The sequence below is a fragment of the Galeopterus variegatus genome, unplaced genomic scaffold (genome assembly GCF_000696425.1).
Source record: "Galeopterus variegatus unplaced genomic scaffold, G_variegatus-3.0.2 Scaffold7070, whole genome shotgun sequence".
NCBI classification, from domain to species: domain Eukaryota; kingdom Metazoa; phylum Chordata; class Mammalia; order Dermoptera; family Cynocephalidae; genus Galeopterus; species Galeopterus variegatus.
In genome coordinates this window covers 90,743-106,087 of record NW_007733181.1, presented here as the reverse complement: position 1 = coordinate 106,087, position 15,345 = coordinate 90,743, and the positions used below count along the sequence as shown (strand labels likewise).

The window sequence follows — 15,345 nt, the reverse complement described above, 5'->3', positions numbered from 1 at the left end:
ACTGGTCTCTATATGGGATCCGAACCCTCGGCGGGAGCGCCGCTGCACTCCCAAGCGCCGCGCTCTATGGAGTGCGCCACCGGGCCGGCCCTGGAGCCTCTTTCCTAATCAGGCTCTGCCCTGTGCTCCACAGAGCTCTGCTGAGGAACCTTGGGGGGCTTTTCCTGCCCTCAGAGGCCAACCAGTCCCTGGACAGCTCTGAGGGGGTCCTTGCAAGGACCGTGGTCCATGCGGTGAGTGTCCCCAGTGTTTATGTGTGGGGCCAAGAGGACAGGGGTCTGTTCCTGCTCTGGTCTTGACACCCACCCCTCTTCCCATTCCAGGCCATGGAGCAACTGCTGGTGAGTGGGCAGCCCCTGCTCATCTTCCTGGAGGAGGCCCCTGGGGTCCAGGGGCCACGGCTGTCAGCCCTGGGCCAGGCCTGGCTGGGACTGGGGGTGCAGGCAGTCCAGGTGGGCATTGTCCCAGATGCTATGCTGGTGCCAGTAGCCGTCACCTATGACCTGGTTCCAGATGCTCCACGAGACGTACACCATGTAAGACCCTCCTGCCCCTGGGGACAAGTAGACACCAGCTCCAGACAGAAGGCACAGTATTGTTAGGGCTGGGGTCAAAACCGGGGTGTGTATGAAGAAATTCTCCCTGCAGTCATCATCCTGTGGCCCAGGAGAGGTGGCGTACTCAGGCTCTCCCTCCCTGCAGGCCTCAGCTCCCCTGGGGCTGTGGAGAGCAGCTCTGGCCATTCTGTGGAGCCTGTGCAGCTGCTGGGGCTGTGGCCGCCGTGTCTGTGTCCGCGTGCATCTTGCCCAGCCCTTCTCCCTGAAGGTATGGAGCCAGATGAACAAGGCTAAGAGTGCCTAGGGTCTGTCCCGGGGCATCTGACAGTCTGGCCTCAAAGCCACTGCAGGGATAGCCTTACTCTACCCCAGGTGGGCTGTGTGCAGGTCTCTTGGTGGGCCAGAGCAGGCCACCTAAGAACCTTGTCCTGGGCAGGAATACACCAGCAACACCAGAAGCTGCTGGGGCAGCAGGCAGACCCTGGAGCAGCTGCTGCAGCCCATCGTGCTGGGCCAATGGTAGGGGCAGGGGAGTGTGTGCATCTTGGGGGCAAGGCAGGCAGCCCCTTCAGCATCAGCTTGTGTAGCTGACACCCCTCCCCCCATATACACACGCACAATCACACATCAGCAGCCTTTCCTTGGGTCACCTGGAACAGTACCAGGCACTTGCCTTGCCAACAGTCTGCATGTGGCATGTGGCACACAGGCCTGGAAGGGGCTGGGAGTTACATGTGCCATCCCCTGCCCTGGGGCTGGGATGGGAAAAATGCTATCACCTTTGAGAAAGCCCTGGGATTTTCTGCAATTGTTTCTAGGTTTGGTCCTTTCATTCTGTGATCTATGTCTATTCCAGTACTGTTGTCCCAGACACTGAGAAGGAGCAAGAGTGGACCCCAGTAACTGGGCCTCTGCTGTCCCTCAAGGAAGAGGACCAGCTTCTGGTCAGGAGGCTGAGCCGTCACATCCTGAGTGGTGAGGGTAAACTAGATCTGGGCCTTGGGGGGTGGGTCTCTGAGCGGTCCCTTCTCTCTGTGGGATGGCCAGTTGTTGGGACCCTCTGTTCCAAGTGTGTGTCTGCACCTGAGCCACCCTCTCTCTGTGGCACAGTTGGGATATTCAAAGAGTGGAACCCTCCCTCTGCCCCCAAGAAGTGGGGCAGCCAGGGAGAGCATGAGGGAGCAGCTGAGTAGACACATACAGCCAACTGAGCCGAGGAAGATGAGCTGGGTTGATGCCTGGGCTGTAACCACCTACCCAGAGTCACACCCAGCCTCGCCTCGGGCTCATTACCTCATCTCTCTGAGCTTGAGTCTCCTTAGCTGTAAATGGGGATGGTGTTAACTGAATGGAGTAATGCATGTAAGGGGCTTAACACTGTGCCTGCACAGGGAGGCTCTTGCGGCATTCTGTTATCTTCTCAAGTGCCCCTTTTGTGGTGGAGACTGGGTTGGTGGGTGGGTACTGCAAGATCCAGGGAAGGCCCCTGAGCTGTTTGCCTGGCTCTCAGCATATGTATGATAAATGCCAATTCTTGGGGCCTGCTTTCCTCCTCCCTGGGGTGGAGTTGGAGCTTGCCAGGTGATGGAGGGACCAGGCTCCTGGGCCTCAATCTCTGACCAGCATCCCACTCCGGCCGCAGCCAGCGTGGCAAGCTCGGCAGTGATGAGCACAGCCATCATGGCCACACTGCTGCTCTTCAAGCACAGGAAGGTAGGGTGCAGTGTGGTGGGAGCTGGGGGAGGGGGTGTGGCCCTCCTGCTCAGCCTTGCTCTGCCCACCCAGGGCGTGTTCCTGTCGCAGCTCCTGGGGGAGTTCTCCTGGTTGACTGAGGAGGCACTGCTGCGTGGCTTCGATGTGGGCTTCTCTGGGCAGCTGCGGTGCCTGGTGCAACACACCCTGAGCCTGTTGCGGGTGCACGTGGCCCTGCTGCGCATCCACCAGGGGGACTTGCTGGTGGTGCCCCGGCCTGGCCCAGGCCTCACGCACCTGGCACGCCTGAGTGCTGAGCTGCTGCCTGCCTTCCTGAGCGAGGCTGTGGGTGGTGAGTCCTGAGGGCTCAGGGTGGGGGGATGTGTGTTTAGGGGTGAAGGGAATGGCTCCTTGCTCATGCTGGCCCCTCTTCCCCCAGCCTGTGCTGTGAGGGGGCTGCTGGCAGGTAGAGTGCCGCCTGAGGGGCCCTGGGAGCTGCAGGGCATAGAGCTGCTGAGCCAGAATGAGCTGTACCGCCAGATCCTGCTGCTGGTACATCTGCTGCCACAAGACCTGCTGCTGCTGCAGGTCAGTGCCCCCCACCCCTGCTCCCAGCCCCCAAGCTCAGCTGGGTCCTGGGCCTTCCCTGCTTGATTGTGGAAGGTAGCCCATCCCTGCCTGAGCCCTACCCTTAAGACCTCGTGTTGTGGTAGGTTTGGCCTTGCCCTGCCTCTGGCCAGGCCCTTGCCTATGTGCCTGGCTCTCCTGAGGCCATATGGGTACCTCTTTCTCCCCAGCCCTGCCAGTCGTCCTACTGCTACTGTCAGGAGGTGTTGGACCGTCTCATCCAGTGTGGACTTCTGGTTGCTGAGGAGGTAGGCAGGGCAGTTGCAGACAAAGCCCCTGCCTAAGGCCTGACCTCCTGCAGCCTCCCACCCTGAGTGACAGCTGCCCCAGGCTCCTCTTCTGCTCCGAGTGTGCTGTGGGGGTGCAGCCTCTGGCCTAGCAGAGAAGCCTCCACCACTGTGCCTTGGGATATGACCACATCTGCCCTGGGCCCATGTGTGTCTCTCAGGAAGGACTGGACATGTGTACCTATGAGGCTCTCTGCACACCTCCTATGCCCATATTTCTTGTTCACAGGGCTATGGCCCTTGAGGGCAGGTGCTCACTTCCTCTCACCCTGCAAGTTGCCCCAGCAGGTGCTATGACCTGGCGTGGATCTAGGCATCCTCTTGGGCTCCCTAAGTCTGTTTTTACTGTTTTCACCTGCATGTACCTGGTTTGGGGGGTGTAGCGCTGATCCCTGGCCAGCCTGTCAGGGACCAATGGCTCCCACGGTCCCCAGACCCCAGGCTCCCAGCCAGCCTGCGACACAGGGCGACAGCGTTTGAGTTCAAAGCTGCTGTGGAAAACCAGCGGGGACTTTACTGATAGCGACAGTGACGACTTCATGGAAGCCGAGGGCCGGTACTTCAGGGTGTGTTGGGAGAAGCTACCCTGGGAAGGAGTTGGTAGGGAGGCAGTGGGGAGCTGCCCTCACCCTGGTTTGTCCCCTTCCAGCTCGGCCAGCAGTCGCGCTGCCCTGACTTCTTCCTCTTCCTCTGCCGCCTGCTCAGCCCACTGCTCAAGGCCTTCGCACAGGCTGCCACCTTTCTCCACCAGGGACAGCTGCCCGATACTGGTGAGGCCCTCACTTCCCTTGCAGTCCTCAGGGCAGGGGCTCTGCCTGTGTAGGGCCCTGGGTCTAGGTCTTGTCTCTTCTGCAGAGTCGGGCTACACAGAGCAGCTGTTCCAATTCTTGCAGGCCACTGCCCAGGAAGAAGGGATCTTTGGTGAGTTCCAAGCAGCCAGCCCAGGCTCCAGGAGGCAGGGGTGGGTTTGCTGGTGGCTGCTGCCCCCTGCTGGGCAGTGACAGCCCAACTCCAGGAAGATGGTCTTCAGTCCGGTCTGAGCCCTATACCTGGATTGTTCCTTCTTTAAACAAGAGGAAGAGAGAAGCCTGTGCCCAGTGGCTCCCTGCCTTCCCTCCCCAGAGCCTTCATTTCTCTTCTCCCTCTAGAGTGTGCAGACCCAAATCTTGCCATCAGTGCTATCTGGACCTTCAGAGACCTGGGGGTAAGAGGGGCCCGTGTCACCCCATCTGTCTCCCTGCTTCTACCCTGATAGAGCTGCTTAGGGAAACCCAGCTATGTCCCCCACCCCCACCCCCACCCCATGGGGCTGGCCCTGATGCTGCCTCATTAAGACCCTGGGATTCACCTGATATCTCCCAGGAGTAGATGTAGTGATGGTAGGTTGGAGAAGGCTGTGTGGTTTTCCTGCCCCTCTTGGTCTCCCAAACCACTGCCTCATTCTACTCACGGGCAGCTCACTGGGGGATGGTTTGAGAGAGATGATAGAGCATTTGCACTAACACACTGAGGCCAGTGGGACCAGAGGTCTCAAGGAGGTTTCTGGGGGACAGGTTTAGCCCCTGGGACCTGTGGGCAGTCCCCATGGTGAGGGCACTCACAGCCCGTCTTCATGGCCCAGGTGCTGCAGCAGATGCCCAGCCCTGAAGGCCCTAGGCTCCACCTGTCCCCTGCATTTGCCAGCCAGGACAATCAGGAAAAGCTGGAACAATTCATCTGGCAGTTCATCTGTAGCTAGAACTATGGGACAGAGCCTGTGCTGAGACTTCTCAGCCCCAGAACACAGCTGCATCTGGGAGCTAGACGACTGAGAGGAAGCTGCAAACCCTTAGCTGGACTATAAAATCTTTGAGGTTTGATTGTCTCTTGCTGTCTTTTGCTTTCTCCATCCTCAGGTATGATAAAAAAGGGTACTAAAACAAGTCTCTTTTGCCAAGTCTGGCAGTATCTTTCTGGTGTGCATTCTTCTCCACCCCTTTGAAAATGCCCCATCTCGCCCCATGAAACAAACCCTAAAAAAAAAAAACAGTAGCAGAAGCCCAGCTGCTGCTTTGGCTTGACAGATTTATTGAGGAGCACTCTATCTTTCTCCCTTCCTCCTAGAAGAGCCTTGGGGGGGCTGCCAACAACCCATGTCTGGGTATTTCCCTGTGCTGGTCTGAGTGGGAGCAGGTGCCCACAATCTTGTTTTAAGTACAGGGTCTGTGCAGGAGCCATCACACCACCTTGTTGACGATGACACCTAGTTCTTCAATCTCACACTGGACTTCATCTCCCTTCTGCAACAGAGCAGGCTGTGAGAAGTTGAGCCCTTTACCCTCTCTCTCTTTCCCTTTCTCACTCATTCTCAATCTCTCCCCCCACCTCCGACACACACACATACACAAACCTGAATTTCTCAAGTCTGAGCCAACCTGCCAGGCCTTCTGGGTCCTTGCTCCCTTTCTTCTTCTTAGCTAACGTACCTTGAGGAAGACAGGAGGTTTTCTGAACAGACCAACACCTGGTGGGGTCCCAGTCAGGATGACATCCCCTGGGTAAAGAGTGACAAACCTGGGGCAAAGCAAAAGGAACAGGTGAGACCAGCGGCCTAGGAGGCCACAACCAGGGATGAAGGGCTAGGCTCAGCCTCCAATTTGGGGGGGTGGGGGCTGGCCAAGACAGGCTCTGTTCTACTCACCGGGAGACCCATGCTATCAGCTCTTCCGTCTTAAATACCATCTGACTGGTGTTGCTGCTCTGGACCACCTCCCCATTCACCCGGCAGCAGATCTTTAAGTTGTGTGGATCTGAAATGCAAAGTTTCCCCTCAACTTCTTTCCCATATTTAGAAAAAAACTGTAGGGAGGCTTTGTGACTTAACAGGCAAAAGGACTTTGTGCCCACTTCAATTCAGCACTCTACCCTGGAACTTTCTATATAGACATGGCCTCCTCAGGTCTCCCTGCATCCCCACCACCCAGCAGAGTACCAGGCAATAGTCATGTGAGTTAAGTCGTGTGACTTTCAAGGGGGAGAGAAAAATGCCTGGGGCTTTTGCTTCAAAGAAATGGATGTCTGTCTACAGCAGAAACTGACAAGTGTAGATTTAAAAAATGACTCAGCATCAACAAAGCAACAGGGCAATGGCACAAGCAGGGACAGTGAAGCTGCATGTACCTGAAGCTGGCAGGGGATGGCTTACTCAAACTAGTCTCCTGGCCAACTGGCACTTTTAGTTCTTTTTTTTGACCCGTTAGGGGATCGCGACCCTCGGCATGGTGTTGTCAGCACCACGCTCAACCAGTGAGTGCACCGGCCATCCCCATATAGGATCCAAACCCGCGGCCTTGGCGCTACCAGCACCACACTCTCCTGAGTGAGCCACGGGGCCGGCCCACTTCTAGCTTTTTTGATGGTGGCCTTTGTGTTCTACACCCTCCTTAGGTAGAGCAGCTGGAACACCACTTAACTTTCCTGAGGACTCTGACTGTATGGGTGCTGCAAGGCACTGGTGCCCTTGGTGTCACCCCCAATGGCTTTGGGTGGCTGCGCTCTGCTCTCTTAGCCACCGCCTCCCTCCAGGCTCACTGTTCTTGCTGCGTGCAGTTGGTGTTTACACAGTGGCTGGGCACAGTCAGTTGGTGCTCTTACACCTCCCTTATCTTGGAAAATGCACAGGCTTTGTGACAGCCATTCTCCCCAGCACTCAAAGGCCAGCTTTGCTTTATTTCAACTTAAAGACTATTCCAGATGGTGGCAGCTAGGGGAAGCCTGACCCAACCATCAGTGTAGAGTTGTTTTTTGTATTCACTTCCTGAATGCAGTTCCAAGACCTCTGCAGTTCTGTTCCCCCTCTTGGGACCTGGGGCTTGGGAAGGAAGCCCATGGGAGAGCCCACAGCTGAGGCCGAGACTTGCCCTCTATGGAATCAGCAGCCAATAGGCAGTTGGGGAGGGTGGGCTCTGTACGTAGCAGTGCCCGCACTCCTGCCCCCTGGAGTGCTGCTTTCTCCTGATGCTGAGGTATCTGTGTAAAGGCAGGTACAGTGGGCAAAGACCAGGGACCTACCTGCTATACTGTCCTTGGTCACCAAAGCAGGGCCCAGGGGGCAAAAGGTGTCGAAAGTTTTTCCCAGCAGCCACTGCTTCCCGTTGCGTCCTATTTGCCAGTCACGAGCACTCACATCATCAGCCACAGTGAAACCAGCCACGTGAGCCATGGCATCTGTGGCCTATGGGGGGAGGGGTTTGGCCTGATAGGTTAGATCACAGATGACACTAGTTCCTACACCAAAGGATCTCAAAGCCTTTATCCCACGTTAATAGGTAGAGCTAGCCAAAGGTGGTAGGCAGGGGACAAGGCAATGTCAGGGAGCAGGTGGGTGCCAACCACTTCCAGTGTCAGGGACAGCTGACCACTGTGTTGGTGAGCAAGGTCAGCACTAGCAGAGGTAGAAGCTGGGACCTCTGTTCCACTCTGGCCTGGGAGCCCACACCTTCCACCTCACCTTGATGTGCTTGCCTTTCTTTCCAATGACCACGGCCAGCTCCACCTCCCAGTCCACCTCCTGTAGAGTAGGAGAGGAGCAGTGAGCTGCCGTGGTTCTGGGGCCTGTTTCCAAGCTGAGAGGCTGCTCACTGTGCCTCATGGCCTGGGTCTCTGACAGTGTGGCTTGGCTGGTGGCTCACATTTGCAATCTCCAGGAACCAGAGCTGAGTGAATGACAGGGTAGGCGTACTTTGGGCAGTGCACTGGATGCAGGCACAGCTCCCCACTGTGACTGTAGAAGAGCAACACATAGCTAGGGGATTGAGTTTAAAGTCACTCCTGATACCTTCATCAAAGTATAAATACCAAGTAGTACTTAGCAATATGTAATCCTACTGTGTGCCAGGCACTATTCTAAGTGCTTTAATTATTAACTCACTTTAATGATAACAAGAAAAAGACCAATATCCCCAAATAAATCTGTGCAAAGGGCTTGAATAAGCAGTTCAAAAAAATTAAATCCACATGGCCACAAAACATGAAAATATGCTCAGCCTCTCCCATAATCAGCAAAATGCAATTGCAAAATAGATACAATTTAGTCTTTCAAATTGGCTGCTATTTCTAATGGTAATAACCAGAGTTGGTATCAGTACATCTGACACCCAGATATTGGTCTCTAATACCACTCCCCACTAAAGGGAACTAGGTTCCTTGGGGAAATGACTAATTTCATGCCCAAGACAGAGGTTACAAGATGAGCCTGGAATATCCTGGCCAGAAAGAAAGTGCTCAAAGTGACAAGGATGGGAACCAATTTGAAGGCCTCTACTGGCCAAAGGACGTCATCTGAATATCAAAAAGAATATAAGTGATGGACTATAAGTGAATGAAAATCAGGATTTCAGTGATACCAAAGGTGTGAAAGTAAGAAAAGGAGGCAGATTTTCTTCACAGAATGCCAGATAATAAAAATAGAAGGCATAATAAGTCATCTTTCTTCAACCTGCAATGCAGTAAATGGATTCAGGTATGGATGGCTACAGGGTCCCTGATGAAAAGCTGGGGATCAACAAGACAAGCACATGATCTCACACTACCACCCTACCTAGGTTATTAATTACAACAATGAAAATATAGCTTGACAATGGAGAGATCTAATGGATATCAAGTAAACCAAGTGGTCAAACTTTATGAAATGCAGAGGGAAGTCCACAGCTCCTGTGTAGAATTCTTGACAGTGTGGGACATGCTGTGAGACAACTTGACTGGATTCTTTGGAAAGTCAGTGTCATGAAAGAAAAGGGCAGAGGAATTATTTGAGATCAGGTGTTGACAAGCTATGGCCAGCTCACTGCCTGATTTTATAAATAAAAGTTCTACTGGAACTCCACCATGTTCGTTCATTTATGTGTCCTTGGTGACTTTTACACAACAGCAGAGTTGAATTGTTGCAACAGAGACCATATGGCACTCAAAGCCTAATATCTGTTAACTGGCCCTTTAAGAAAAAGTCTTTAAGACTCTGTTCTAGATTAAAACCGTTAAAGAAACATAACCAAATACAGTGTGTGGCCCTGACTGATCCTGGATCAACAAACAAAAAAGTAACCAAATTAAAAATCATATTTGGGGCAACTGAGAGTATTCTCGATCAAGAATGGGGATAATTGGAGTATATATTAGATATTATTCATGTTAATTTTCTTAGTTGTCATAGTGGCATTGTGGTCATGCAGGCCATTGTCCTTATTTTTAGGAGATGCATGATTAAGTTTTTATGAGTGAACAGTCTTAATGCCTGCAATTTACTTAGAAAGGTCCTCTCTCCCACCCCATCCCCCAAAAGTGTACGTGTATGTGGGGGTGGGGAGCAAATATGACAAAACGTTAACACTGAAACCAAGTGAAGAGTATATGAGTGTTCATTGTATTATTTTTTAAACTTTTCTATAATTTCCAAAACATTTCTAAAATAAAAATTTGAGAGAAATGTTAACCAGTGTTAGTAAGGGTACATACACTGCTGGTGGGTGTGTAAATTGCTTTTACAACTTTTTTGAAGGTCAATTTGGCAGAATTTCTCATAAGTTTTGAAATGCTGTCTATAGTTTGACACAGACATTCAAATTCTAAGAGTTTATTCCAAGGAAATAATCATGTATTAATGGATGTGCAAAGTCTTTTCTATAAAGGTATGTTCATTGCAAAATTATTTCTAGAAGCCAAAAACTGGAAACAATTTAAGTAATAAAGTCTAGCAATAGGGGACTAGTGAATAAATTATGGATACTGGTACAACATAAAACTATGTAGTAACTTAAAATATTTCAGGGAGAATATTTAATGGCATGAAAAAATATTCTTGATGGAGTCTTGAGGAAAAGGTAGGTATATACACAGTATAAATATATACAGGAATAGAAAAACACTGGAAAGATAAACAGCAAAACAATATTGCAAGCACTGGGCAGTGAGAATATGAATGATTTTTAATTTTTTTTTTACATTTATTTGTAATTTATTAATTTTCTACAATGAAGGTATGTTACTTTTGTAATCAGGAAAAAATGTAAGTTCATATTTTTCCAGGCCATTGTTATTTCTGTACGATCACCTGCAGTTTCTGTTTAACGCACTACTGAGTGACAGGTGGCTCCTGTGGGCTATACGTTGAGCTCTGAACACCCTTGTGATGGGACCCAGTAACTTGGTTGGGGGGCAGCAGGGAGGCACCGACCTGGCTCTCAGGTGGGAGGACGACCTCATCGTAGGGCCCCACGATGGCGCTGGGAAACTTGCTGAAGATGATGGGCTCCTTGGGCACGGGCACGTTCTGTTCTTTGCAGTGGTCCACATAATTCATGCCCACACACACCACCTTGTCTGGTCGCGTGACTGGGGCCAAGAAGGTCACGTCTGACCGTGGTAATACTGGCAACTGAGCAGCCAAAGCTCTGTAGAGACCAGAGCAGGAGAGAGGGGCTGGCTGAAAGCGAGCTGGCAGTCCCATAGCAGGCTGAGGAGATGATGCAGCAGCTACAAGTTTTGCTTTTTAAAGTATATTTTCTAGATCTCTCAATCATCAGAGTCAACGTGAAAATCAAGCCCCACTCCTGTCCTTTGGTATCAGAGCACTGTTTGTTATTTATCCAGTTTCCTTACCCCCAATAGGTAATTCATGTCTATGTAAGAGATTTCAAAAGGTTCGAATGGGAATAAATAGCTCTCTCTCTTGCCCCTCCTAGTCACTCCATTCCCTTCCTTGGAGACAACCACAGTGCCCTATATAGCTCTTCACAGCTGCCCTATGGACACTCTTCTCCTACCCTTTTGTATGCAAATAATAGCACACTACACACACCTTTTTAAAAACAATATATTTTGGAGATCTCTCCATGACAATATATAGAGAGCTTTCTCTTTTTTTCCTATGGCTGCATATTACTGCACTGTAGATACACCCAATTCCCTAATAAGAGATATGTAAGTTGTTTCCAATCTTGCAAAAATATGACAGTATGGGAACATAGTGTCACTGACACAGTGTGCTGTCAAACATTTGTATTTATGCCAACTTAACTTGTGAAAATGACATCTTAAAATGGTTTTAGTTAGTGTTCATCAGCTGTTCAGACCAGATTCCATAGGGCTCCTGACTTCAGGGACACTCCTACCTAATCTAGCCCAAACCCAGGAACCAACTATCTTGGAGAAAACATCTTTGCAGTGTTCTCTCCTCTAAGGAGCCAGGAGTTTAAATCACTCCCCCACAATGCCTCTTAGGACCCCCGTCCCAGACCCCTCAGGCAGGCAGGGACTTAATCCCCTGTGGAAGGCAGTGTGATACACAGAGTCCTGGCCCCACCACCAAAGATGTGGCCTTGGGACAGTTAATCACCCTCTTTGGGCCTCAGTTTCCCCCACTGTAAATTGAGGATGTTGTATGAGATTTCAAAGGCTCTTCACTAAGTGAACAGGTGAGAAAGGGAAGGTAGAGTTACCCTATTCCCTTGTAAGTCAGCTACCTGCTGGCTCTGTTTCCCAGGGCAAAGATGGGGGTGGGAGGAGGGTGGGGGGGACCAAGGAAGCTGCTTCGGGGTGATACTGCCTGCTGACTTACCTTCTTGCCACTGAGAGGGTGGCCTCTCCCAGCTCCAGGAACTGCATCATCGTCTTAGGGAGTGTGGGGTCAAAGGCATTGAGGTCAATGACCCCTCCACCATTCCCTGACTCCAGGCCCAAGTGAGGCCCTGTCAGGTGGGGTGCCTGGAACTGCACCAGTCTCATGTCTCTGGAGGGTTGAAAAGGCGACTTTTGAGCCTGCAGCAGAGCCGTGAGCAGCCTCCTTCTACCAGAGACCAGCATCAGAGCCTAGGGAGAAAAAAAGCCCAGGGGACACAGGGATTCTAGAACCATCATCAGGATCCCCGAAGTTCCTCAAGTCACAGACCAAGTCCCTTTGCCCCCATCAACTGTTCCTGGCACATCACATGGGAAGTGGTACAGATTTGTAAGTTATTTCAGCCTGCTATGCTTCATAAGGTGAAACATTTTTAAAAGAGCAACTCCTTCATGCCAGGCACTAAGCCAGTCCCAGGAATTCTGGCGTCCCGTCAACAAGTGTTCTCCAAAAGTTTACACTGTGCCTGGCACTGCTGTAGGCATTGGGGAAACAATGTAGGTCAGACAAACTCAGCCCTGCCATCTTGCTTGCAGGGGAGGCAGATGCTAACAACTGATAAAAATAAGATTCAGCTATCGAGACTGATACTGTGGAGATAATCAGGGCCTTACCTTTTTATAGCTCCTTGAGGAAGGGATGTGAGCTGTTCTGGCCTAAAATGATCAGAACTAGGAATTAGCTAAGAGTGGCAGCCCAGCATGGGCCAGTGGCCACTGCTGAAATGGGCTTCACAGCTGCCACAAGCAATTTTTTAAATGCTAATTTGATCTGGTGGCCCTCCTATTTAAATGCTTTCCACTGCTTACACGATTAAGCCAGAACTTCTAGCAGGCTGTCCTGGCCTTCTAGAAGCAGGCCCCCACCTGCCTCTCTAGATGGTAATTACTTAGTTTCTCCCACTGGAAAACAGGATGCCAGAGGGAAGAGGCTGCAGGCAAGCAGTGGGGCCCAGGCAGTACAGGCATCATTCAGCTGTCTCCTCCCTGGTTGAGGGGCCACATTTGTCTCTTTTGCTGGAGACCACAGTGCCCAGCACTGTGCCTGGTGCACAGAATACTCTTGGTGACTCTTTGTTGAATGAATATATGACAGAATAGGAGTTTGACTTTTCACAACTTGGGACAGCTTGGAGACTGTCAACCTTGGGAGACATGGCCATGCCTTCCCTCCCCTAATCACCTAGAAGTATCAACAGGGCTCAGGTCCTATTTTGAATTGCAGGATCCACTTAAATACAAAACCCCATTCTCTTGTTTTGGTCTTAATCTAAGTCTGGCCTCCATTCCTTACTACACAGTCCCTCTCCTGCATGGTTCCTTTTTTTTTTTTTTAGCAGCTGGCTGGTACAGGGATTGAACTCTGGACGTTGGTGTTGGTTCTTTGTTTATAAAATAGCCCTTTAGGCCTCAAAAATGTAGAGGTAGCTCTCTGAGCCCCATAGTCTAGGTCCTCACCTGGATGATTCAATTGGCCTTGTCCATTAGGTCACCACTGTTTTGGCCTGCAAGTCTGACCAGAAAACCAGAGGCTTTGAGTCTCCTGCCTTGCTGTCTTACACAAACACAAACTATGCCACTGTCAAAAGGCTGTTTGAGCCAAAATGCGTGTGCTCAGACATCCCACACTAAAATAGCAGTAACTGCTCCCACTGTATTATGTTAAATGCTCTACCTACAATGTCTGATTTAATTCTCTTGATAACTGTGGAAGGTAGGTATTGTTAGCTTCATTTTACAGATGACAACTAAGGCTTACAGAGGTTAAGGGATTTGCCCAAGATCCCATGGTCATAGAGCTAAAAGGAAAGAGCTGGGATTTGAATCCAAGTCAAAGTGACAGTGAAGTCCTTGGTTCAGAAGCCTGGTGTTGTGCAAGTAAGATAATCCAACTTCAACCCCCCCCCCTTCTCCGCCCGGGGGCACTTTAGCCCATAAGGTTGTCATGAAAAGTAGGGACCTCCAACAGGAGATCCCGTAATCCAACAGGAGATCCTCCAAAGGCCCTAAGTGCCCTCAGCCATGCCTGGGGAAACTAGGCACCCGTTGGCTGCTGCCTCAGGGATAAGGCTGGTCATCTGCTCTCTAACATAACCTTAGGCCCCATTGACTGTGCCCTTCCCACATGACAGGCACATGCAGGTTCGTTGCACCCTTACAGGAATCCCCTCAGATAGAGCGCTCCCATTTTACAAAACGGGGCACTGAGGCTTAAAGAGGTCAAGGGTATCTGCCAAGGACGGTCAGAAGGTGGTCCCGGTGCTTCTGCACTAACCACTGTGCTGCAAAGCCCCGGCTCAATCCTACTCTGCAAAAGGGCCTTTAAGCGAAGAGGCAGCAACATGTGGAAACAGCACAAGCATCGCAGCCTGAGACGTCGGTTTCCCTATATGCCCAGCTCCGTCCCCTGCAGTCAGCGGAGGCTCACGAGGGTCCTCCGCACCCGCCCCATCCGTGTGTGGGAAGAAGCTGGGGAGCTGCGTCCAGTCCTGCCCCTCGCAGGAGGCAGGCGCGGGAGAGCCCTCGCTCCTCCCGGCTAGGCCCAGACCTACCTGGCTGCGGCGGCTGGTCCTACCAGGCACCCTGCGCTGTAACGTTAGGGTTCTCGGGCCGGGGGCCAAGGACGGCGGGCGCCCGGACACTGGCACCGCTGACTGCGACCAACCCCGGGTACTACGGCTGCGCGGGCCCCGAGCGGCTCTCCGGATAAGACGCGAGAGAAGCGGGCGCGCCCCGGTGACGTCACAGGACGACGGCCAATGGAAGGGCGCCTCCTTCGGTCCCGGAAGCCGACCCCGAGGGGCGTGCCCAGCGCTGGCGGGTAGGTAGGTGGTCTCCGTGACCTGCCTTCTGGCCTCCGGGCGCCGTCGAGGCGCCTAGGGCGCACGTTTTCAGGAGACAGTCACACTCAGGGCGACCCTGAGCTTGCACGAACCTGAGAGTGAGCATTTTCTGAAATTTTGCGCCCTGGACGCGTCTGTGGTCTCACCCCAGCCCCGGCCCTCTTCTGGGCCAGGCACCGTTCTGATAGTTGGGCAAAAAGTGGTGGAGGAAACCAAGTCACAACGCGTTGGTTGACGAAGACATATATTTTTGTCTTCTGATTTTGACATGTAATTCAGAAGGGGAGGGATGATTGCACCTATTGTACTTATGGGGAACCTGAGGCCAGAAGTGTTTTGCCCGAGATGACACAGGCAGTGAGTAGTGGTGCCGGGATTCTTGACCCCTAAGACCAGCCTTTTCACCCACTCAGCAGCCCTGTCTTCACATGTACTGTGTTGGGTGCAGGCTGGGGTAGCTGGGAAATGAGGCCTAACCTCCAGTGCAGAGAACAGGCATTCCAGTGGAGAGGCAGATTGATTAACCAGAGTTCAACCCAGCTCTCCAGGCCTCTGGCATATGAAGACATGAGAGGCTCTTGGCAAGAAGTCCCCAAGTTAACCAAGAACCAGATAATCAAGGGCTTCACTTGTCCCACAAAGGAGTTCGGACCTTATCTAAGCGCACAGGAGGCTGGCTATTGGAAG

At 51.9% G+C, this 15,345-nt stretch overlaps 2 protein-coding genes across 2 annotated transcripts in view; one reads left to right on the top strand and one right to left on the bottom strand.

Moving 5' to 3' along the window:
• The window catches only part of LOC103607051 (glycerol-3-phosphate acyltransferase 2, mitochondrial-like), a gene marked incomplete at its 5' end in the record, with an annotated part of 12,401 nt that extends 7,315 nt beyond the window's left edge, over positions 1–5,086 (top strand). Inside the window, 14 exons of the mRNA XM_008591597.1 lie at positions 134–233; positions 324–536; positions 703–825; positions 994–1,076; positions 1,414–1,532; positions 2,200–2,270; positions 2,343–2,601; positions 2,689–2,837; positions 3,047–3,124; positions 3,598–3,729; positions 3,813–3,933; positions 4,019–4,084; positions 4,312–4,367; positions 4,785–5,086. Of these exons, the coding sequence (XP_008589819.1) occupies positions 134–233; positions 324–536; positions 703–825; positions 994–1,076; positions 1,414–1,532; positions 2,200–2,270; positions 2,343–2,601; positions 2,689–2,837; positions 3,047–3,124; positions 3,598–3,729; positions 3,813–3,933; positions 4,019–4,084; positions 4,312–4,367; positions 4,785–4,901 (1,687 nt within the window). The remainder of the gene's footprint in view (positions 1–133; positions 234–323; positions 537–702; positions 826–993; positions 1,077–1,413; positions 1,533–2,199; positions 2,271–2,342; positions 2,602–2,688; positions 2,838–3,046; positions 3,125–3,597; positions 3,730–3,812; positions 3,934–4,018; positions 4,085–4,311; positions 4,368–4,784) is intronic.
• A 121-nt stretch (positions 5,087–5,207) lies between these two features.
• LOC103607050 (fumarylacetoacetate hydrolase domain-containing protein 2A) lies at positions 5,208–14,494 on the bottom strand. Its single transcript, XM_008591595.1, has 8 exons — positions 14,368–14,494; positions 11,757–12,007; positions 10,374–10,590; positions 7,653–7,712; positions 7,214–7,376; positions 5,844–5,952; positions 5,629–5,716; positions 5,208–5,442 (listed from the first exon to the last, which is right to left on the bottom strand). Exons 2-8 carry the CDS (start codon positions 11,999–12,001, stop codon positions 5,380–5,382), a joined length of 945 nt encoding a protein of 314 aa, XP_008589817.1. The 5' UTR covers positions 12,002–12,007; positions 14,368–14,494; the 3' UTR covers positions 5,208–5,379.
• Positions 14,495–15,345: the final 851 nt, after the last annotated feature.

What these genes read in the sequence shown, in the direction of transcription:
- LOC103607050 (XM_008591595.1), bottom strand. Translation starts at nt 12,001, where the DNA reads ATGCTGGTCTCTGGTAGAAGGAGGCTGCTCACGGCTCTGCTGCAGGCT. An exon ending in ACCCTCTCAGTGGCAAGAAG is followed by an intron (nt 10,591 to 11,756) that starts GTAAGTCAGCAG and finishes TGGTCTCTACAG; the next exon opens with AGCTTTGGCTGCTCAGTTGC. An exon ending in CTGATAGCATGGGTCTCCCG is followed by an intron (nt 5,717 to 5,843) that starts GTGAGTAGAACA and finishes GCTTTGCCCCAG; the next exon opens with GTTTGTCACTCTTTACCCAG.